At 35.1% G+C, this 23,309-nt stretch overlaps 1 protein-coding gene across 1 annotated transcript in view; it reads left to right on the top strand.

The window, feature by feature from the left end:
• Nucleotides 1-23,309, top strand: part of LOC148955703 (serine protease hepsin-like) — a 138,795-nt gene that overhangs the window by 39,214 nt on the left and 76,272 nt on the right. The window contains exon 4 of the mRNA XM_089107890.1: nucleotides 17,294-17,457. Coding sequence (XP_088964016.1) covers nucleotides 17,294-17,457 — 164 coding nt within the window. The remainder of the gene's footprint in view (nucleotides 1-17,293; nucleotides 17,458-23,309) is intronic.

Raw genomic sequence — 23,309 nt, 5'->3', positions numbered from 1 at the left:
TATGATTGTTTATTTAATTTGGAAGTGGGTTAGTAGTGGCCAGTGAAATGAACGAATAAATAATAACCAAATGTCACAGTAAATATGAAAATATAAAGAACGTTTGAACCGTGTGGCATATATTGATTGAAGATTGCCTTTTTTGGAAATTTATTTGCCGTAGTCGTCCATGAGAATGGGGAGAAAAGGAAATGATAGGAAGGTAAAAACCGAGGGTGGTAATGAGAGTGGTGATAAATCAAATGAAAGCCTAACGGCAAAACCAAAAACTCTAACAGGGAAGAAAAGGCCTTCGCCGGAAGATTATATTCTGGATTCGAGTGGTGAATGCTTACGACAGAAATGTGAGAAAACAAATGCAGAAAATATTGTAAAAATTTTGGAGCTGTTGGAAAATTTACAATCAGACGTAAAAGAAATTAGAGAGTCCCTTCATAGTATGAAGACTGATGTGCAAAATATACAAAAAACTGTTCGTGAATTGGGAGAAAGATGGACGCGTGTGGAAGGTGATGCAAGAGAAACAAATAATCGGGTAGATACTTTGAAGTCTAAGATGGAAAATCAGGATAAACTCGTGAATGATTTATTTGCACAAGTTACATCATTAAAAAATCACTCTCTTGTGTTGCAGCATACGGAAAGAAAAAACAACTTATTGTTCTGGAGTATGAGGACTGATTCATTGTCAGATACAAAAAATACCATTAAAAAAGTGCTGAATGAGGGATTAGAAATGGAAGTGAAGAATATTTCTCCATTTTCAGTGGTACATGAAGCGAGTAACTTTATCAAAATCAAAGTTACGGATTATAAGGACCGATACGGCATAATGAAAAATGCAAAGAAATTAAGAGGAAAAGACATGCAGTTTGGAAAACCAGTTTTTAGTGATGATTTTAGTAGAGAGGAGTGCCAAATTAGAAAGGAATTGGTGGTGAAAAGAAAAAATTTGATGGAGAGAGTTGTTGAGTGCTGGATACCACCCGTGGTACCGCTGGTTGTTTCTAATAAATCTGCTGGTAACGTTGAAAAGGTTGAATGGTTCAAAGCGCTAAAAATGTAAATAGTGGTTTTGAGCTAGTTATTTATAGTGTTTGGAATTTTTTTTAGAAGTTATATGAAAAGCTACTAACTATGAAGGTTATTAAACTTCGATTTGCTTATAAATGAATTTGTGAGCCATATTAAGCCCACTGAGTTTTATTTTGGGAATTGATATGCATATACATATCGACCTTGTTTATTTGTTTTGTTTATTTTTTGTTTCTTATGTTTACTTTACTATGATAGTTAATACGTCCTCGGATGTTGTAAGATGTAGAAGTTATTTGAAGAAGATATGGTTCTCTACTCCTCCTTTGACTTTCTCTTGCCCATATTTGATTTTTGATAATGGTTAACTTAACCAGTAGGTTGAGGAAACTTGAAAGGAGCCCACTGGATGTGTGTGGATTGATAGATGGTGTTCAGCATCGGGGCTATGATGTAAGTGAGAATGTTGGATGTTTGGATTCCCGGTATGCTGTTTTGTGTAAGATGTGTGATTGGAAGAATATGAGAGAAATGAAAGTCTACAACATGAACTGTCAAGGGACAAACACATCATATGAGTTCCTTGATGAGGTATGTCTTCAAACAGAGCCGCATATCATGGTCCTGACGGAAACTTGGATTAAGGATTACAATTCTACTTTATTAGAAATAGAAGGGTATAATATGTACGTGCAAAATAGGGTACTACACCAACGTGGTGGTTTAGCTGTAAATGTAAAAAGTGGTTTTAGTGTACAGATTAGGTCGGATTTAGTGGTTAATTATGAAATGAAATTTAAGTCTATAGTTCTTGATGTGAGTAATGCAAATAATAAGTTTATGGTTGTAGTAATTTATAGACCACCTTCAGGTAATGTTGAGGAGTTTATCGAACTGATTGGTGAATTTTTGGGAAAGTTACCAAGTTCAAGAATACCATATTTTATGTATGGGTATTTTAATATTGATTTAAATATGGTTGAGAGAAATAGTAAGGTAAGACATTTTGTTAACACAATGTTAAGTTTTGGTTTTTATACTGCAATTAACATATGCACACGAGTGACAGAAGCTTCAGAGTCTATAATTGATAATATTTTTGTAAATATCAATTATTTATGCCCCACAGTAGTTATTAATAGTGCATCTGACCATTTTGGGGGATGTAATATCTGTACCTGGAATATTTGGTCCAAACCCCAAGAATGTAAGTGTGCCAAAGATGCCTTATATGGATGGAAATGTGCTTTTGAAGTTTAAGCGGAAGCTTAAAAATGCAGATTTTGAGTTTCTTCAGGATACTGCAGGTATTGATACCAAATTTGGTAAATGGTATGAAAAAATAAAATTATAATTTCAAGAGTGTTTGGAGTTTAAAGAGAAAAAGCAAAGATATAAGTTGCCAATTAAACTTTTGATTACAAAAGGATTACTAGCCTCAATGGAAAAAAAGGCAAGTGATGTATAAAAGGTGCGCGACTCAAGGTTCAGCATCTGATAAAGAACAATATAAATAATTTAGTAGAAAGTTAAAAAGTCTTTTAAGAAAAGCAAAAATGGATTACTAAGCACAGAAATTTAAAGATTATGAAGGAAGCCCGGCTGAAACTTGGAAACTGATTAAGTAGGTAATAAGCCCAAATAGTGAACCAATAACTCCTAGTAATTTGCCGTGGGAGTCGGATAGTGGTGTACCACAATAATTTGTGTACCCACATTTCAGAAGTAGGGCTAAAAATATCGACATCTGTGGGATGTATAAATGGTGATAGTACAGAACCAGAATTTTCTTCCTGAAGCAAGTGATACAACCATTTATCTTCAACCAGTGAGATCGCACGAACTTGAGGATATCTTAAAAAGTATGAAAAAATCGGCAGCTGGAATGGACTTTATAACCTTTCAGAATGTTCAACAAATTTACCCAACTATATATAGTCCATCTGTTGTACCTTTTTAATCAATGTTTTGAATTTGGAGTGTACCCTAATTGCTTGAAAATTGCTGTGGTTATTCCTCTGTATAAAGGAGGTGATAAGGAAGATATGAACAACTACCGTCCGATATTTCTACTTCCTGTGATTTCTCGTATTTTTTGAGAAATTTATTTATAGACGACTGATGGATTATTTGGAAAAAAGATGTTTTTTTTCACTCTAATCAATTTGGTTTTAGAAAAAATATGTCTACAGAGCATGCTTTATTATTTTTGACAACATTTGTTAACGATTGCCTAGATTCAGGTATAAAGGTGGGTTTAATTTTTCTGGATGTTTTGAAGGCTTTTGACTGTGTTGATCATAAGATTTTATGGGCTAAGCATGAAAATGCTTGAATTCATCTTAAAAGTCTGAAATTGATTGTTTCATTTCTTGAAGGAAGTGGCACAAAGAGTACGGCTGGGCACAGTCCTGTCAGAAGAGATGGTAGTAGAATGCGGTGTGCCACAGGGGTCTGTGTTGGGTCCCCTATTATTTCTTGTGTACATTAATGATCTAAATGGATGCCTCAAACAACTGTCAACTCCAAGGTACACTGATGGCCCGGTGTGAGCAATACTTCCAAGTTTTGCTGATGATACTCAATTTACAATGGCTGCAAAAACAGAAGCGGATTTGAAAAATGGCATGAAACAAGGAATGGTGATAATCGAGAGGTGGATGCGAGTGAACAAACTGCTTGTTAATCAGAAGAAAACAATGTTCATGTTATATGGCAGAAGTGTAAATTACTATCCATGGATTGAAGAAATTGGGTTAGTAAATGGAAGTATAAAACGGACAAGTACAGTAAGTTATCTTGGGGTAATGGTACATGAATGACTACGTTTTAAAGATCATATTGCATTTATAAGTACTAAATTAGCCAAAAATGCTGGAACTCTGCGGAAGCTGAAATTTTTTTTTCCTAAAAAGGTTATTAGAATGTTATACTTTGCTCTTATTCATCCATATTTGCTGTACTGTGTTACAGTTTGGTCGTCGACGTTCGCTAGCCATTTGTGTCCGCTCCGCGTGTTACAAACTAAAGCTGTAAGAGTTTTGACCATATGACTTATCCCAGAATTCATTAAGATCGAGGTATCACCAGTTAAAAGTTTTACCATTCTTTGGTTTGGTTAAAATTTATGTAAATTTGTTTATGTATAATTTTTTTTCTTATTTGTTACCTGCATGTTTTTCGGAACTTTATAATGAAAGGAACCATAGTTATGAAACTAGAAATGTTGAATTAGTTAAAACACCGGTTCCAGTTACTACCAGATCTAAATTTTCTATTGGGTAAATTGGTCCTGAAGTATGGAACAGGCTTCCGGTGGAAGTAAAAGGTAAGAAGGTTCTTGAGGAATTTCGTTGGTTCTTTGCAATGTATTTGTTTTAACCAGTATTGTAGACACGGATAAGGTGATTGATCTGGGAGTGAGTATATGCTTGTGAATGTTAAAAGAGAAAAACTTTCTTGTGTGTTGATTGAGGTGATTGTCGGTATATGAAAGGAAGCATGTTGAATCATAGAGTAGGAGCGTTGAATTCCTTTAAGTTCCCTGTAAAAAATGTATTTTACTTAGAATGTTGATTAATTGTTTAGTAAGGGTGGGGGAGGACAGGAGGAGTCAGAGAGAATTATTTCCCCGAGGAAGTGTATTAGTGTATAAGTAGTTGAAGTGTTCCTTTTTTTGGGTCATCCCAAACACGCTAATATGCGTCGGGACCTATTTTGCTATTGTTGGTATTATATGCAGTTTTGTTTTGTTAGCATTATATGGAGGTTTGTATGTTGTTTTTTTGTGACCCATTTGTTAATAAAAACAAATGCTGTTCGTTTTGGGTTTCATTTATTCTTTAATAGTAATTTCTAGTCGTTTTGAGTTTGAATTTTAACAGGTGTTTGTATCTGCTGAGCTTAAGTTTAAAATGGCCTTTACTTTTCTTTGAAAAACTTATTTTTCGGAAAGTTTTTTAATTAAATTTTGTTAGTTTTTGATTACAAAAAGTTTCAAGTTTTTAAAAATTCCTTATTTCAAAATCAAACTAAAAAAAAAGAAGTCTTAAAAAAAAGTTTAAAAAAAACTTAAAAAAAAGAAATCTTCATCAAAGTATCAAAACCGGTATCAAAGTAACAATATAAAAGTAAAAAAAAAGTTGTCCCCTTTGAGATGAGCCCCTTTTGAAGTTTATACGACGACCCCTTCTATATGAATTGCGTCTGGTAAAAAAAATAAATGGACTGTGGGGGAGGCTAGTATGCCCTCCGATCACTTTTTACTCTTAAAACATGAATTACAAACTTAAATTGCCAATCAAATGAGCCCTCTATGAAGTTTATACGAGCATCCCTTCCATAAAAACCGTATATGCCTCCAGGGCCTAACTAAGAACGCCTACCCTCTGTCCCTGGGGGCTGTGTTGACAATGGAGTTTTCGTTATCTGAACTTTGAGCTATTATTAACAAAATGTCTATCTCAAAATTTTTATCTGATACATTTAAGGCGTGGAGGGTGGGGGGCTATTTGCCCTCCAATCTCCTTTGACTCTTAAGACGTGACGAGAAGTTTCAATTTCCAATCAAATGAACCCTCTCCTGCATTTCAGGCGTGGAGGGTGGGGGGTTAGTTGCCCTCCGATCTCTTTTGACTCCTAAAAAGTGAGCTAGAACTTTCAATTTCTAATCAAATGAGCTCTCTTTGAAGTTTATACGAGCATCCCTTCTATAAGAACCATATATGCCCCCAGAGCATAACTTACAACGCCTGCCCCAGGGCCATGGGGGTTGTTTCAACACCGGAGTGTTTGTTATATGATCTTTGAACTATTTTGAACAAAATAGCTATCTCAAAATTTTTATCGGATGCATTTGAGAAGAAAGCGCGTGGGGGGGGGGGCTGGTTATCTTGCCATATCTTTTGACGCTTAAAAAGTGAATTAGAAGAACCTTCAATTTCCAATCAAATGAGCCCTCTCTGAAGTTTATTACGAGTATTCCTTCCATAAGAACCATATATGCCCCCAGGGCATAACTTATAACCCTTGCCCTGAAGACACTGGAGGGGGGGAGTGTCATGTTCAAAGATATAATTTCCAGAACTTTCAACTACGTTGAACAAAATGACTACCTCAAAATTTTGAATGGATGTGTTAAGAGAAATGGTTGGCGTAGAAGGGGTGTTAGTTGCCTTCCAATCACTTTCGATTTTAAAATGGGCACTGGCAATTCAAATTTCCAATCGAATGAGCCCCTTTTGAAGTTTCTACGACAACGCTTTCTATAAAAAACCTTATATGCCCACAGGTCATAACTTACAAACCATGCCCTGAGGGATGTGTGTGTGTGTGTGGGGGGGGGGGGTGTCATCCTCAAAGACCAATTTCCAGAACTTTCAACCATTTTGTACAAAATGGCTATTTCAATATTTTGATTGGATGTGTTTGGGGAAAAGGTGAGCGTTAGAGGGTGGTGTAGTTAACCTCCAATCACTTTCGACTATTAAAAAGGACACTAGTCCTTTGAAATTCCCATCGAATGAGCCTTTTTTGAAGTTTCTAAGTCAACGCTTTCTATGATAAAGCTTATATACCCCCAGGGCATAACGTAAAACCCTTGCCCTGAGGGCTGTGGGAGAGCATCCTCCTCAAAAACCTAATTTCTATCTGTAAACTCAACAATGTAGAATAAAATGGCTATCTGAAAATGTTGATTGGATGTGTTTAGGGAAGTTGGGAGCGTGGAAGGGGTGTTAGGTGCCTTCTAATCACTTTCTACTATTAAAAAGGGCGCTAGCCATTTAAGTTTCCAATCGAAAGAGCCCTTTTTGAAGTTTCTATGACAACACTTTCTATACAAACCTTATATGCCCCCAGGGCATAACTTAAAACCCTTGACCTGAGGGCTGTGGGGGGGGGGGTGGTTTTCATCCTCAAAGACTTAATTTACAGAATTTTCAACCACGTTGAACAAAACGGCTATCTCAAAATTTTGATTGGATGTGTTTTAGGGAAAGGTGGGCGTGAGAGGGGGTTAGTCGCCCTCCAATCACTTTCGACTATTAAAAAGGGCACAAGTGCTTTGAATTTCTAATCGAATAAGCAATTTTTGAAGTTTCTACGACAAAGCACAAAGCTAACTTACAACTCTTGCCGTGAGGGCAATGGGGGAGTGTCCTCCTCAAAAAATAATTTCTATCTGGAAATCGACTACGTAGAACGAAATGGCTATCTCAAAATTTTGATTGGATGTGTTTGGGGAAATGGTGGGCGTGGAAGGGGTGTTCGTTGCCTTCCAATCACTTTTGACCCTTTAAAAGGGCACTAGAACTATCGATTTCCAATTGAATGAGCCCCCTTTGAAGTTTTCTCAACGACTCCTTCCATATGAAGTGCCTTTGGGAAAAAATAATAATAATAAATAATAAAACATGTGAGTCCGTATGGCCTTTACTATAGGCAACGCTATAGCGTTGCCTCTGACAATACACTTTGATGAACACCATTGCATATTTCCTCATTAAATTTCAAGCAGTATAGTACTTCGAATAAAATATTTGTTATTTTGAGCAAAACATTTGCGTACTTCAGTTACAATACAATTTAACAAATAACATTACGTATTTCCTCATCTTATTTCAAGCAACATAGTTTTTAAATAAAATATTTGTTATTTTTAATAAAGCATTTACATATTTCATGAAACCATACAATTTGAGCAACATCATTACATATTTTTTCATTTTATTTCAAGCAACATTGTATTTGGAATAAGATATTTTGCAATTTAAATAAAGTATTTGTTTGTTTCGTGAAGCGATACTATTTGAGCAACAACATTGCATATTTTTTTTTCATTTTATTTGAAACAACATAGTATTTAGAATAAGAAATTTGGTAATTTGAGTAAAGCCTTAGCTTATTTCATGAGACAATACTATTTGAGCAACACCATTGCATATTTCCTCAATTTTATTCTAACTAACATAGTATTTCCAATAAACTATTTGGTATTTTGAATAAAGCATTTGCTTATTTCATGAAACAATTTAATTTGAGTAACACCATTGCATATTTCCCCATTTTGTTTCAAGCAACATAGTATCTCCAATAAAATATTTCGATATTTTGAATAAAGCATTTGCTTTTTCATGAAACAAAAGAATTTGAGCAACACTATTGCATGTCTCCTCATTTCATTTCAAGCAATATAGAATATAGAATGAAAGTATTTGGTATTTTGAATAAAACATTTGCTCATTTCATGAAATAATACAGTTTTTCAAATACCAATATATATTTCCTCACTTTATTTCAAGAATCATTGTATTTCGAATAGCAAAAATATTTGGTATTTTGAATAAAGCATTTGCTTATTTCATGAAATAATACAATTTGAGAAATATGATTACATATTTCCTCATTTTATTTCAAGCAACATAATATTTCGAATAAAATATTTGGTATTTTGAATAAAGCATTTGTTTATTTCATGAAACAATGAAATTTAAGCAACACCATTGCATATTTCCCCGTTTTATTTCAAGGAACATAGTATTTCGAATAAAATATTTGGTATTTTGAATAAATCATTCGCTTATTTCATGAAAAAATACAATTCGAGCAACACCATTGCATCTTTCCACAATTTATTTCTAATAACATAATTTCTTGAATAAAATATTTTGTGTTTTGAATAGAGCATTTGCTTATGTCATGAAATAATACAATTTGAGCAGGATCATTGCGTATTTCCGCTAACAAGGTTTCTATTAGAAGTAGCAATTTTTTCTAACCAGTAACAAACTTTTTCTTAGAAGTAACAAGTTTTTCCTTAATACTAAAAAAGTTTTACTTACTACTAACATTTTTTTCTTAGAATTAACAACTTTTCCTTAATATCAACAAAGTTTTACTTAATACTACCAAATTTCTCTTGGAAGTAACAGGTTTTTCTCAATAGTAACAAATTTGTTTCTATTAGCAGCAAGTTTTCCGTCAAACACAACAAATTAATTATAGAAGTAACAACTTTCTGTTGATGTTAACAGGTTTTCTGTTAGAAGTAGCAAGTTTTATTACCACTAAATAAATATTTTCTTAGAATTAACAATTTTTTCCTCAACTCTAACAAAGTTCTACTTAATACTATCAAATTTCTCTTGGAATTGACAGGGTTTTTCTTAATAGTAACAATTTTTTGTAATAGCAGCAAGTCCTCCATCAAAGATAACAAATTTCTCTTAGAAGTAACAATTTTCTGTTTATGCTAATAAGTTTTCTGTTAGAAGTAGCAAGTTTTCTTAACCCTATCAACTTTTTTAGAGGCAACAAGTTCTTTCCTTAATACTAACATAGTTTTACTGAATACTAACAAGTTTTTTCTTAGTAGTTAAAATTTTCTGTTTACACTAACAAGTTTTCTGTTAGAAAATTTGTTAACTACATTAAGTTAACTAAGTTTAAGTTAGGTTTATTTAACTTATGTTAGTATGACCGCTCATGCTAACCTAAATTAAATTATGTAATGCTATTCTAAATTAGATTAGAATTAGATAGTATTAAGTAAAACTTTGTTAGTATTAAGGAAATTTTTTTTAATTCTAATAAGAAAATTGTTAGCATTAAGTAAAACTTTGTTAGTGTTAAGGAAAAAACTTGTTACTTCTAAGAAAAAATTTGTTAGTGTCAAGAAAAACTTGCTACTTCTAAGAGAAAACTTGTTAGCATAAACAGAAAATTGTTACTTCTAAGAGATTTTTGTCACCTTTGACGGAAAAACTTGCTGCTATTAGAAAAAAATTCCTACTATTAAGAAAACCTGTTACTTCCAAGAGAAATTTGATAGTTTTAAGCAAAAACTTTGTTAGTATCAAGCAAAAAGTGGTCACTTCTACGAAAAAATTTGTTAGTATTAAGAAAAACTTGCTACTTCTAACAGAAAACTTATTTGTGTAAACAGAAAACTGTTGATTCTAAAACAAATATGTTGTCTTTGACGGAAAACTTGCTGCTATTAGAAAAAAAATTGTTGCTATTAAAAAAAACATGTTACTCTCAAGAGAAAGTTGATGGTATTAAGTAAAAGTTTGTTAGTATTAGGGAAAAAGTTGTTACTTCTAAAAAAAATTGTTAGTGATCAGAAAAACATGCTACATGTGACAGAAAACTTGTTAGCATAAACAGAAAATCGTTAGTTCTAAGAAAAATTTGTTATCTTTGACAGAAAACTTGCTGCTAATACAAAAAATTTGTTGCTGTTAAGAAAAACCTGTCATTTTCAAGAGAAATTTGATAGTATTAAGTAAAACTTTGGTGGTGTAAGGAAAAACTTGTTACTTCTGAGACAAAAGTTGTTAGTGTTAAGAAAAACTATCTACTTCTAACAGAAAACTTGTTAACATAAACAGAACATTGTTACTTCTAAGAGAAATTTGTTATCTTTGACGGAAAATTAGCTGCTATTAGAAAGAACTTGTTACTTTTAAGAAAAATCTGTTACTGCCAAGAGAAATTTTATAGTATTGATTAAAACCTTCGTTCGTATTAAGAACAAACTTGATTTCTACGGAAATCAAGCCCTGTGGTTGAAAAAATATAGTGTTCAATTTAGATTCATGGGCTTATTTTTGAGTGAAAAGATAGAAAATATCATAGAGATGATGAGGGCTTGTGTCATATGGATGGCTGGCGTATAATGGTATGGTGGTGTGGGAGTGTTTCGAAGGTTATCAGGATGGGCTTGCTTCGTGAAACCTTGAATAAATTGGTGGAGTGGATAATTTTTAACATGAAATGTCTGAAAATGTCTTAGGAATAGTGATGTGATGTCAGGGGTGCCACAGAGTAGTAATAGTGTGGCAGAGTTCCGGAAATCGTTTGGAGTGTCAAGTTCTAGTAATGAAATGCATACCAGGCATGTAATAATGTTGTGGTAGCGGGGTATCTTTTGGAGGTTATTATGAAAGGCTAGGCTTGCGAAAAAAACCTTAAATCAATGGATTGATAGCATAATTTTTACAAGAAATGTCTGAAATATGTCTTAGGAACAATGATGAGATGTCAGACGGTCCCGAAAAGCAGTAATAGTGTGGCACAAGTAACGGAAATTGTTGGAAAATAATAGCAATAGAAAATAAATCCAATAAGGGTATTCAACCGCTAGAAAACGCTTAAAATGGAGATGACGGGTGTCGCAAGGTGCCACAAAGCAGTAAGAGTCTGGTACTGTGGCGTGAATTGCTTGGAATATTACGTTCTAATAGTGAAATGCCGAGTTCCGCTGTTCAATGCCACGTAGATGGTAGGGGGGACATTTCTTTAACAAGAAATGTCTGAAAAATATCTCGGGACTAATGATGAGATGTCAGAGGGTGCCGCAGAGCAGAAATTGTTTGGTACTGTAGCGTGAATTGCTTGGATTATTACTTTCTGGTTTTGGAATGCCGAGTTACGCTGTTTAATACTACGTGGATGGAAAGGGGCAGGTATGTAATGTCACGGTGGTGGGGTACCTTTTGTAGGTTATTATGAAAGTCCAGGCTCGTGAAAAACTCAAATCGATAGATTGAAAGCATAATTTTTAACAAGAAATGTCTGAAAAACGTCTTAGGCATAATAATTAGGTGCCAGAGGGTGCCACAGAACAGTAACAGTATAGCAGAGGGCTGGGAATCGTTTGAAAGTAATATGAATAGAAAATATATCCATTGCAGGTATTCAAACGCTAGAAGACGCTTAAAATGATGATGAGGGTGTCGCAAGTTGCCGTAGAGCAGTAAGAGCGTTGTATTCTGCCGTGAATTGCTTGGAATATCACGTTCTGGTTATGAAGTGCCGAGTTCCGCTGTTCAATGCCACGTGGATGGTAAAGGGGGATGGGGGCAGGCGTGTAATGTTGCGTTGATAGGATGTCTTTGTAAGTCATTATGACAGGCTCGCAAAAAACTCGAATCAATTGATTGAAAGTAAAATTTTAACAAGAAATGTCTGCAAAATGTTTTAGGAATATTAATTAGATGTCAGAGGGTGCCACAGATCAGTAGGTGGTTGGCACAGATCTAGAGATCGTTGGAAAAAAACAGCAGTAGAAAATACATCCATTGAGGATGATCAGACGCTAAAGGAAACAAAAAATGTTGATGATGGGTGTCATAAGGTTCCGCAAAGCAGTAAGACTGTGGCACTGTGACGTGAATTGCTTGGAATATCACGTTCTGGTAATTAAATTCCAAGTTCTGTTGTGCAATGCCACGTGGATGGTAGGGGGCAGGCGTGTCATGTCGCGATGGTGGGGTATCTTTTGTAGGTTATTATGAAAGTCTAGGCTCGCGAAAAACTCGAATCATTGGATTGAAAGCATAGTTTTTAACAAGAAGTGTCGAAAAATGTCTTTGGCGATGATGAGAAAATATTATTCAAATATGCGTATTGTGACGGTGGTGTGAAATATTCATAGTCTCGACTCAAAAGACTCTGGACTTTCGTTAAGGGATCTCGGAAATACCGAGAAAAAAAGGTTCTTTTAACTAGATTTGTAGTTTATAACCGATTTCTACTCTAATTCCTGGCACTTCAATATGCTGAATATAGTCCAACTCCATTCAGCCAAAAAAAATACTAATTCCTCTGTTTTGACTATTTAAGACTAAGTTTTGCAAGGCGGTAGACCATCTTTCTAAGAAAGACATGACAACAAGTCCACTCCTCCTGGAATTACCTAATAGGAGCCATACCTTTCTTCTATTCATACGTTTTTGTTGTTTTTTTTTTGTTTTTTTACATTTGTCATGTTTTTCCCGTTTCATTTTTTGTTTGTTGTGTTTTTTTAACTGCTTGTCCATTGTTTTAATATTGTTGTAAATTTGTTTTTGAGCACTAAGTGCTGTCAAAAAATAATCAAAATCCATAGAAGAAGGTGCATGCTGGATAAATTTCAACAATAGGCTATAAAATGTAAATGGAAAAAGTATTTGATTGAACTACGTAGGCCTGTTTTATTAGCAAACTATCATTCCAGGTTCACCATTTTTTTTGTCACTAAGGATAGGGTAAAGCCTAGGCCTACTTATAAGACAGAAACTAGAAATGAAAAATGGACACTGTTTTGTGGCTTTGATAAAAATTTTGATTAAAAAAAAACGGGTGAATTTGGACACCTTTCCATTGTTCAGCTAGGCTATGAATTGGCTGAACACAGCCTGCCACTTGATGCCTTTTTCTCTGCTTTTTCCAAATTTGATCATTGTCCTACTTTGAATGTTAGTAGTTATAAAATATCTTCCTAGGACATACTTTAGCATCTAAACCTATCCCTGAATGTTTTATTTTTATAACCTAACCCTTTTCTAAAATAGCAAAAAGTAGCTAAACTAAAAATTTACCTAAATTTGGAGAAGTTCATATCACTAACCTTAAAAAACTTACAATTTGATTATAATATCATTTTGATAAAAATGGGAGCCTAATTACCTCATTCAACGGCATTGATTCATCATGATTCAGTTGAATAAACAATTTATAAATCCATTGCCTTGTTTAGTTTATGCTTTTAGTCATTTTCATCCTATTAAAGACTATGTTTTCTGAGCACTAAGTGCTGTCAAAAGATAATCAAAATCCATAGAAGAAGGTGCATGCTGGATAAATTTCAACAATAGGCTATAAAATGTAAATGGAAAAAGTATCTGATTGAACTACGTAGGCCTGTTTTATTAGAAAACTATCATTCCAGGTTCAACATTTTTTGTCACTAAGGCTAGGCTAAGGCCTAGGCCTACTTTTAAGACAGAAACTAGAAAGGAAAAATGGACACTGTTCTGTGGCTTTGATAAAAATTTTGATAAGAAATGGGTAAATTTGGACACCTTTCCATTACTGAACTAGGCTATGAATTGGCTGAACATAGCCTACCACTTGATGCCTTTTTTCTGCTCTTTCCAAATTTGATCATAATGGTACTTGTCTATTATAGCGACCACAGCCGAGAAGTAAAGCTAGGTCAAGTCACATGTCTCAATCTGTTTCACCCCAAATAATCCTCTAAAATGTCAATTATTCTCTGACGTTTCCTTTGTTCTGGCAACTGTGCACAGATACATTTAGATTCTGTTTACGCCTTTTGATTTTTCTGTCATGGATTCTTACACAATCAAAGCTCTATAAGTTCAATGTAATTCATGTCTATATCAACTATACTGAAAATCCTTCCTTATATTAGTTTCGTCACTCCCGTTAGTATTTCTAGCTCTCTGATGGGTCTAGAAAGAGGTTTGTAATCTTGTACTCGTCGGATTTTAGCCATCTGATTGGCTGTGATCCTGTACTACTCGAAATTAGAGAAGCCTCCCTACTGAGGTGGAAAAGTCAAGGCAGGCTATCGTCAGCCCCACAAGGAAATTTCTTTGGGGTGGCATGTACTTCTAGAAACTTAGTTTTCCGCAATTTTAGATGGTAATATTTTTCTTTATTTATTTATATGAAGTGCTTCAAAGTATTTAAACAAATTTATATGATGTATGGATCGACAAGAAAATCCTATTATAGAGGTTGTGATGGCTGCAATTACGTACAAGATCAAAGGTCTCACAGAATTTCTATCCATGCATACAATAATACTCCTTCTCATCCAACCAAAATTCTTTAGCAGTAATATTAACAAGGACTTTTTACCAAAATCACTGTTCATCGCCAATTTATTAAGTACAGGCCTATTCAAATTTTATCCAAAATTGAAATTGCAAATTCAACCGTAGGACGGTACTAATCAACGTACAATTATTTATTTACACATTTTAAAAGCAATTAATCAGGGATTTCTGGGGCCGGTAATTCAAATTACATCTTGTGTGAGGCCTTGGTATGATGTGGAAAACAATCAGAAATTGAATAAAAAATTAGCTTTTCAACAGAAAGCAAGGAACAGATTTGAAACCTATTTGAACAGATTATTCTTTATATGAAGGGGGCTGCGTCCTCCTTAGATTCTTACTCTCTACTGTGAAGTTTGGCTTTTGTCCAAATTTTTAAAGAAAATTTGCAATTGAAAAAAATATTATTCAAAGCACTAAAACAACTTCTGTTTAATGAGCAAGGTGTTGAGAAGGGGACAGTCCCACTTATATACAGAATAATTTCAATTTGTTTTAAATTTAAAACTTGTTTCTTACTTTAGTTGAAAAACCTTTTCTATTTGTTTAATTATATTTCACGAAACTGTAAAGAATTATTAATACAATACTTTTGGTAAGGCAGAAAAAACCATCAATACTTCAATGATCTCTGCTTGTATTTTGATTGGTAATTGAACAGTTCTAGATAACGAACTGTAAGTAAGGAGAAATTATTACGTATATGAGGGGGGTTGCCCCCTCCTATACACCTCGCTCTTTACACTAAAGTTTAAATTTTGTCCCAATTCTTTAAAAACGACTCTTGAAACACAAGGAGCGTTAAATAGAATAATACGTAACTCTTTTTTTAAAGTGCCGAAAAACTATAGCGTGAAGATCTAGGGGTTGATGAGGGGGCAACCCTGTTCATATACGTAGTAATTTCTGTTCGTTTTAAGTTTAAATGCTGCTCCTTGCTTTCAGTTGAAAAACCCTGTTGTTTTAGTTAATGCAGCTTAGAGACAAAAATTTTTCTAAAGCCAATGGAAAAAGTATGTCACTTAAATTAAAAGTATATAAAAATTAAAAAAGTAAGTAATTAAAAGAAAATACACAAAACAATAGCCTACTTACAAAAAATAAGATAAAAACTCCCAGCATTTAGTTCTGTTGAGCAATTCTGAGCCGCCGGATGGATGTTTTTTAATTATATCGACAGTTTTGAACTTGGTTATCAAATACCAAAATATTTAATGCCGTTAAACTACTCGGTATTTATAAAAAGTAACGCATTATCGAAGTAGTTTTTTACAGAGTAAAACATTAACACTAAGATTAAGAAAATCAAATAAAAATTGTTTATTCAATATTTTAATTTAATTTTGAATACCAAAAACCAATATATTTGACACCTTTGTACTTCATAACTGTAAAAAAAGAAAAAAATCCTTTTCAAAGTGACAACAAGATAAATAAAACCAGCTCCTGAAATAAAATGATAATAAAAAACAAAGAATGTATCCGTTCAGGACGAAAATACAGAAATTCTCAGCATTCCTTTCAGGAGAAACATATCCGATTATGGTTTCTTCATATATCACCTCACGGGTGCTCATGCAATGCAAGCAAAAGTTGACGGCATATTTTTACCAAAATTGTCCCTTATTAAGTTGTTTTCTATAATTATACGAGCTTTCTTGTGTACTAATAACTTCACTAATTACTAATAAGCAAGTATATATTTAGGATCACCATAAAAGGCTAATTCTTTGATTCAATGTTATCAATAGTTAGGTTCTTATACTTTCGATATTGACAAGGATCGTTATTTACTTACAATTCATTACTATGATGAACTTGATTTGTTTTTGCTCCAACAAAATCATATAGAAAACTGTTTCTGGAAAACTAGAAAGCGGTCACTCAGTCACAAATTAGAACTTATACTTTCTTTATTAAGGGTCAAAATCTATTGGCAGGCAGCCAACAATGGAGCAAAACATTTTTTCCACTGTTTTCCCCTATTCTCCTCTCTTTCCTTTGTTTTTCTTGTAATTATTTTATAGTTCCAAATTTCCAGAGGACCATAGCCCCCCTATCCCCCCTTCCGGCACCCATGGCATTTTATCATACAAAACCATTGATCGTAAAATATTCGGAGAAGCTCATTCAAACAAAATAATTTCTAGTGTCTTTTTTCATTAGCAAAACGTAGCGCCGAAGCAAAGGGCGTGCTTCTATCATTATGGTGAGTGCCAGTGAGTTACTAGTAGTAGTAGTTGCAGTACGCTGTTGCATAGGTTTGGGCCAGATATCAGTGGAAGATTAGTGGATCATTTTACGAAGGAATGGTCTAAAGCCTCAAGACGAGTATTTTTAGATGGTGGAACGAAACGCAGGATGTCCTCAAATGGGGTACGAAGATATCACGAGGAAGGATTTAAATGAAAAAAGAAATCATGGAACATGTTGGGATGGAAAAGAAGTATGAAAAGATTTGTTTGATTCAGGTGAATTGGTGTTGTGATCAGCTTTAATCTGTAGTGACTGATTGGGAAAGCCGTAAGTTAAAACAAACTGAAACTATTTCACAATTATGAGCCGAGAAATTTTTGTATATTTCTGTAGCGTGATTTCTCTAGTGATTATAATTTTCTGTATTTTAGGCTTTGGTGCGAAAAGGTTAAGTGGTGAATTAAGTGATGTCTTGCTGAAAGTAACTGTACCCGTTCATAACAACAGTATATGCAACGAGATATACAGCAATAAAGGGATTGCATCGAGTCATTTGTGCGCCGGTACCCTTTCGGGAGGTCTGGATGCGTGCCAGGTAATTTGACTTTTTTTAATTTTAATAAATCAACATATAGAGACAGTATATTCAGACATTTGGGTTGTCCAGAAGTATTTTTGGACAAACCCATAGAACAAACCGTTTAGAAAATCCGAAGAAAAGACATTTTGCATGTAAGTGATTTTGACATCCAGAATATTTTGACATTTGATTGTAGTCAAATGTTTGATTTAGACCCAAGCACATAATTATGTGCTAAGGTATATAGAATAAAAGTATACGCTTTTAGAATACACTTTGAGAATTAAACCTCTAAAAATCATTTTCTGGTCAATGGGTATATATTCTTTCACCTTTTTCGGATTCGAGTACTTATTTCTTGGGAATTTGCTATTTGGTATATATTATTGTATAATTTTAGGAATTAGTCAAGTGCTTTGGGCTTTTAGAAGAAAATTAAACCACAAAATTTGTACTTGATCAGATAGGTTTTAAAAAGAAATATTTGATATCTAAAGAGTATGTTCAATTTTTTTACCTGTACTACAACTGTTTGGTAGTTTTAAGTTTATTTTCTCAGAATTCGTGTTTAACCTATACAAGTTCTACTCTTAAAAAAAGCTTTTAAATATCACAAGACAAATTTGTCATCAAAATTTTAATCCTTACCAGAAGTGTTATGGCCGACGGGCTGTCATAGGACTAAGTGTCATAGCGTTAACATGTCACCAAAAAATACAAGTGTAATTTTCTCATCATCGGAAAATTTTCTTTGTTTTTTAGTGTTAAAAAGTTTTGATGTTTCCAAGTGTTCGCCTGACGAGGACGAAGTCAATGTTTTCTAGGTGTAATCTTCCGTCAGTGCAGTTTTCCACCGATGTAATGTTTCATAGATTTCTGGTGTAACTTTTTGTTTTCAATAGCCTCATTTTAAAGGAAACCAATGGGGTTAAAAATCTTTTGTAATTAAACAAATTATTTTTAAAATAGAATCAATTTTCTTACGAAAAACTGAATATTTCATGTTAAAGATTTATCAATGATGTCATAATCGTAGGTTGTAGCCAGGTCGTCTCTTACTATTCCAATTAAGAAAAAGCCATATGGTTTTTCTGTATGTAATAAAGTTAGGATTTCAGTAAAGGGACGACAATAATAATTCCCAATAACAGAAATGACGAAAACAGCAATGAAAATGATGATGACGGTGATGACGTCAGGATCCGGAAAAGTCTAGGGTTCCTACGGCTCAGTGTTCTTTCATGATTAGTCGAGATTAGACTAATTTGATGAAAGCTGGTATGTTGTCAGTAACCCTCTTGATGAGAATAAATTTTCTGATATATTAAAGGACGAACTATTGCCCATAGTAAATGATAAATTTTCTAGTGAAGATCGGGGTTGCAGCGATAGCTAGTTTATGGCAAAGAACGAACTCTAGCCAATAGTAATAAATCTGATTTGGAAAAGAAGGAGTTACGGCAGACACTGACATGGTAGTATAAGTAAGCTACAAGTTATAAAAAGGCTCCACCAAGATTTCGACTCAGATCGCAGGATTTAAAGTCCTAAGGGCTAACCATTACACTATGAAACGTTCATATGACAAAGAATTCTAAGAGTACGTAATGTACAATATAGTAAAGGACCAGTGGCGGATCCAGGGGACGAGGGCGGCGCTCGCCTTCCTAACGTAGTCTAAAGTAGTGTAATTTACTTAATTAACGCAAGATTGCGTCAATTAAACCTGCTCCTAACGCATGTTTATCGGATCAACCTATTTCCCCCCCCCCCTCCCTAAACAATTTTGGATCCGCCCCTGTAAAGGACGAACTCTAGTGACAGCAAAAATCATGCTGGATCGCAAACTAAAATGTTGCACAACCATAAGCAGTGCAATAGCACTGCCCAAGTAAAGAGCTATGTGGGTACAGCGTCTTATTTATTTATTTATTTTTATCAGGGTTTCAGTGGTAGCTACAAACCTAGCAAGAGATTTGTAGTAAAGAACAAAACTAGCCTATGGTTTTTGGGACATTGGTGTCATCGTTGTAGAAATATTTGAAACCTACTGAAGAACAAACCACGGCATATAGTAACTAAAAGTTAATATAATACAAAAAAATTGGAGATGTCAGTCTTCCCTCCCCTCCCCCCTCCCAGAACCCGCAGGGCAATTTTTTCCGAGGGAGTTTTACACAAAACAAACTCAAAAAACGCATACAAAATTTGTTTATATCCATTTTTGTTTCGTTTTTGCGAGTCAAACAAACATTTCGGGGGGTGGGGGGGTTCAAACCCCCTAACCCGCCCCCCCCCCCTCTGGGTATGGCCTTACCTCAGGGCAATGGCAATACGTTATACTAGTTGTCAATTACTAACAGATAAGATTTTTATGGAAGGGGTGGTCACACAAACTTTGGAGGGGAATGATTCAAATGGAAATCAGAGGTTCTAGTGTCTTTTTAAAGAGTCATAAGTGATTGGAAGGGAACTCCCCCTTCCCCCCGTTCATTTTTCTCAAATGCATCCAATATTATTTTTGATATAGCCATTTTATTCTAAATAGTCAAAAAATCATATAACAAGGTCTTTGGGGTTGACACAAGCCCCTGGAGTCTGGTGGCGAGGGTTGTGAGTTATGCTCCAGGGGCATATAAGTTGTTTATGGAAGGGATGGTTCAGTGAGTTCTGATAACCCACTAGCCCTGGAAAAAAGGGAAACAGATCAGTGCTACCCATGCAAAAAAGGGATTTTCGCAGTAGTTCAAGGTGGAGGACTGTAATTTCCCTGTAAAAGGTTCAACGGATATAGCTGAAACCTTGTAAAGAAAAAACTACAGCGCATAGTGACTAAAAAATAAGATAATACAAGCACCTTTTGACATTTTGCTTATCTTGGGTATGGTGCCATACTGAGGATCGTGTCTTATTATTCCAACTAAGAAAAAGACATAGGATTTTTCCTGATTTTATTCTGGGTTGCAGCGGTAGCTAGTAACCTAGTAATCCGAGTTGCAGGGGTATTCGGGTTGCAGTGGTAGCTAGCAACCTAGTAAAGTAAATTACTAGAACCGCAACTAGAATCAGATAAAAAAAATTATTAGTAAAGACGGTGAGAGGAGCGAAGATGTTAAAAGTAGAAAAGCGAAGGCTCAGGGTGTATTTTCACAGTTAAAAAAAGTTTTGAAGAATAGCTAGATAAGTCTGCAAACCAAGATTAGAATATTAAAAGCTACAGTGATGACAGTGGTCCAATATGGTAAGTATAAGCAATGTCTCTTTAATCAAACAGTTCGTGGTAACGAACTGTATAGTAAGAACGACTTGCCTCAAAAGTAACCGAAACTCTAAAAAACGGAATTTTGATACCAATAGACACATCAAAAGAATTAGATTTTAATTCTGATTTTAAATATATCAATTTCATCAAGTTTAATTTAACCCATTAGAAGTTACGAACCTGAGAAAATGTGCCTTATTTTCGAAAAAAGGGAAAAACACTCCCTAAAAGTCATATAATCTTAATGAATTTTCAGATTCAGTGTATCAGAAAATCTTACTGTAGAGGTTTCAAGCTCCTATCATAGGCTGCGCGCTAGTACTGCCTAAGTAAAGAACGATGTGGGCACAATGTGTTTTTTTTGGGAGGGGGGGGGGTTCTCCATACCCGGGCACTTCGTATCGAAGGAGTTGTCGTAGAAAGTTTCGAAAAGGGCTCATGCGATTAGAAATTGGAGTGGATAGTGCCCTTTTTAATAGTCAAAAGTGACTGGAGGGCAACTAGCCCCCCCCCCACGCCCCTCACTCCCCAAATCACATCCAATAAAAATTTTGGGACAACCATTTTTTTCATCGTAGTTAATTTCCAGATATAAAATATCTTTTTTATGAAGACACTCCCCCCCAACTCACAGGGCTAGAGTGTTAAGTTATGTCCTGGGGGCATGTAACGTTTTCATGGAAGGTGTTGTCGTATAAACTTCAAAAAAGGCTTATTTGATTTGATGTTCAAAGGGCTAGTGCCCTTTTTAATAGTCGAAAGTGATTGGAGGGCAACTAGCCCCCCCCCCACGCCCCACATACCCCCAAATACAACCAATCAAAATTTTGAGATAGCCATTTTTTTAAGCGTAGTTGATTTCCACTTAGAAAATATCTTTTTGTGGAGGACACCCTACCACAACCCTCGGGGCAAGGGTTTTAAGTTATGCCCTGGGGGCATATAAGGTTTTAATAAAAGGCGTTGTCGTAGAAACTTCAAAAAAGGCTCGTTCGATTGGAAATTCAAAGGGATAGTGCATTTTTTAATAGTCGAAAGTGATTGGTGGGCAACTAGTCCCCCCCACGCCCTTCAGTCCCCTCAACATATTCAAACATACTTTTGATATAGCCATTTCATTCAGCATAGTTAATTTCAGGATAAAAAATATCTTTTTGTGGAGGTCACTACCTCACAAACATCAAGGGAAGGGTTTTAAGTTATGCTCAGGAGACATATTAGGTTTTTATAGAAGGCATTGTCGTAGAAACTTCAAAAAAGGCTCATTCGATTAGAAATTCAAATGGTTAGTGCCCGTTTTAATAGTCAAAAGTGATTGGAGAGCAACTTTCCCCCCCCCGCGCCCATCATTCCCCCAAAAACATCCAATCAAAATTTTGAAATAAATAGTTTGTTCAGCGTAGTTGATTTCCAGCGAGAATATATGTTTTTGTATTGAATACTCCCCTCACATGGTCGGAGTAAGTTTATTTCTCGATACCCATTCTGCCTATCAGGTTTTACATATGGTACTGTTGTAGAAAATTCAAGTCTGGTTAATTTAAGGGGTCCTTTGAAGCGATCGTAAACTCTTCTACCGGTTAAACATGACTAGAGGGAAATTCGCCCCCACCCCACGCCAGCATTCCCCCAAAAACATCCAATCAAAATTTTGAGATAGCAATTTATTTCAGCGTAATTGATTTCCAGATAGAAAATATGTTTTTGAGGAGGACACTCCCCCAGAACCCTCAGGGCAAGGGTTTTAAGTTATACCCTGGGGGCATATAAGGTTTTTAATGAAGGTGTTGTTGTAGAAACTTCAAAACAGCCTCATTCGAATGGAAATGCAAAGGGCTAGTACCCTTTTTAATAGTCGAAAGTGATTGGAGGGCAACTAGCCCCCCCCCCACGCCCATCATTCCCCCAAACACATCCAATCAAAATTTTAGATAGCCATTTTGTTCAGCGTAGTTGATTTCCAGATAGAAAATATGTTTTTTTGGAGGACACTCCCCCACAACCCTCAGGGCAAGGGTTTTGTGTTATGCCCTGGGGTTATATGAGGTTGTTACAGAAGGCGTTGTCGTAGAAACTTCAAAACAGGCTCATTCGATTGGTAATTCAAAGCTCTAGTACCCTTTTTAATAGTCGAAAGTGATTGGAGGGCAACTATCCCCCTCCCCCACGCCCATCATTCCCCCAAACACATCTAATCAAAATTTTGAGATAGCCATTTTGTTCAGCGTAGCTGATTTCCAGATAGGAAATTTGTTTTTGAGGTGGACACTCCCCCAAAACTCTCAGGGCAAGGGTTTTAAGTTATGCCCTGGGGGTATCTAAGGTTTTTATAGAAGGCGTTGTCGTAGAAACTTCAAAACAGGCTCATTCGATTAGAAATTCGAAGCGCTAGTACCGTTTTTAATAGTCGAAAGTGATATGAGTGCAACTAGCCCCCCTCTCGCCCTTCATTCCCCCAAACACCTCCAATCAAAATTTTGAGATAGCCATTGGGTATAGCACAGTTGATTTCCAGATAGTAAATTTGTTTTTGAGAAGGACACTCCCCCAATTCCCTTAGGGCCCGGATTATAAGTTATGCCCTGGGGGGATATAAGGTTTTTAA

This window comes from Artemia sp. Qi Xiang Cuo, chromosome 2 (genome assembly GCF_049724085.1).
Source record: "Artemia sp. Qi Xiang Cuo chromosome 2, ASM4972408v1, whole genome shotgun sequence".
NCBI classification, from domain to species: domain Eukaryota; kingdom Metazoa; phylum Arthropoda; class Branchiopoda; order Anostraca; family Artemiidae; genus Artemia; species Artemia sp. Qi Xiang Cuo.
The sequence above is the reverse complement of the archived record's forward strand: the minus strand, read 5'-3'. Positions and strand labels throughout refer to the sequence as shown.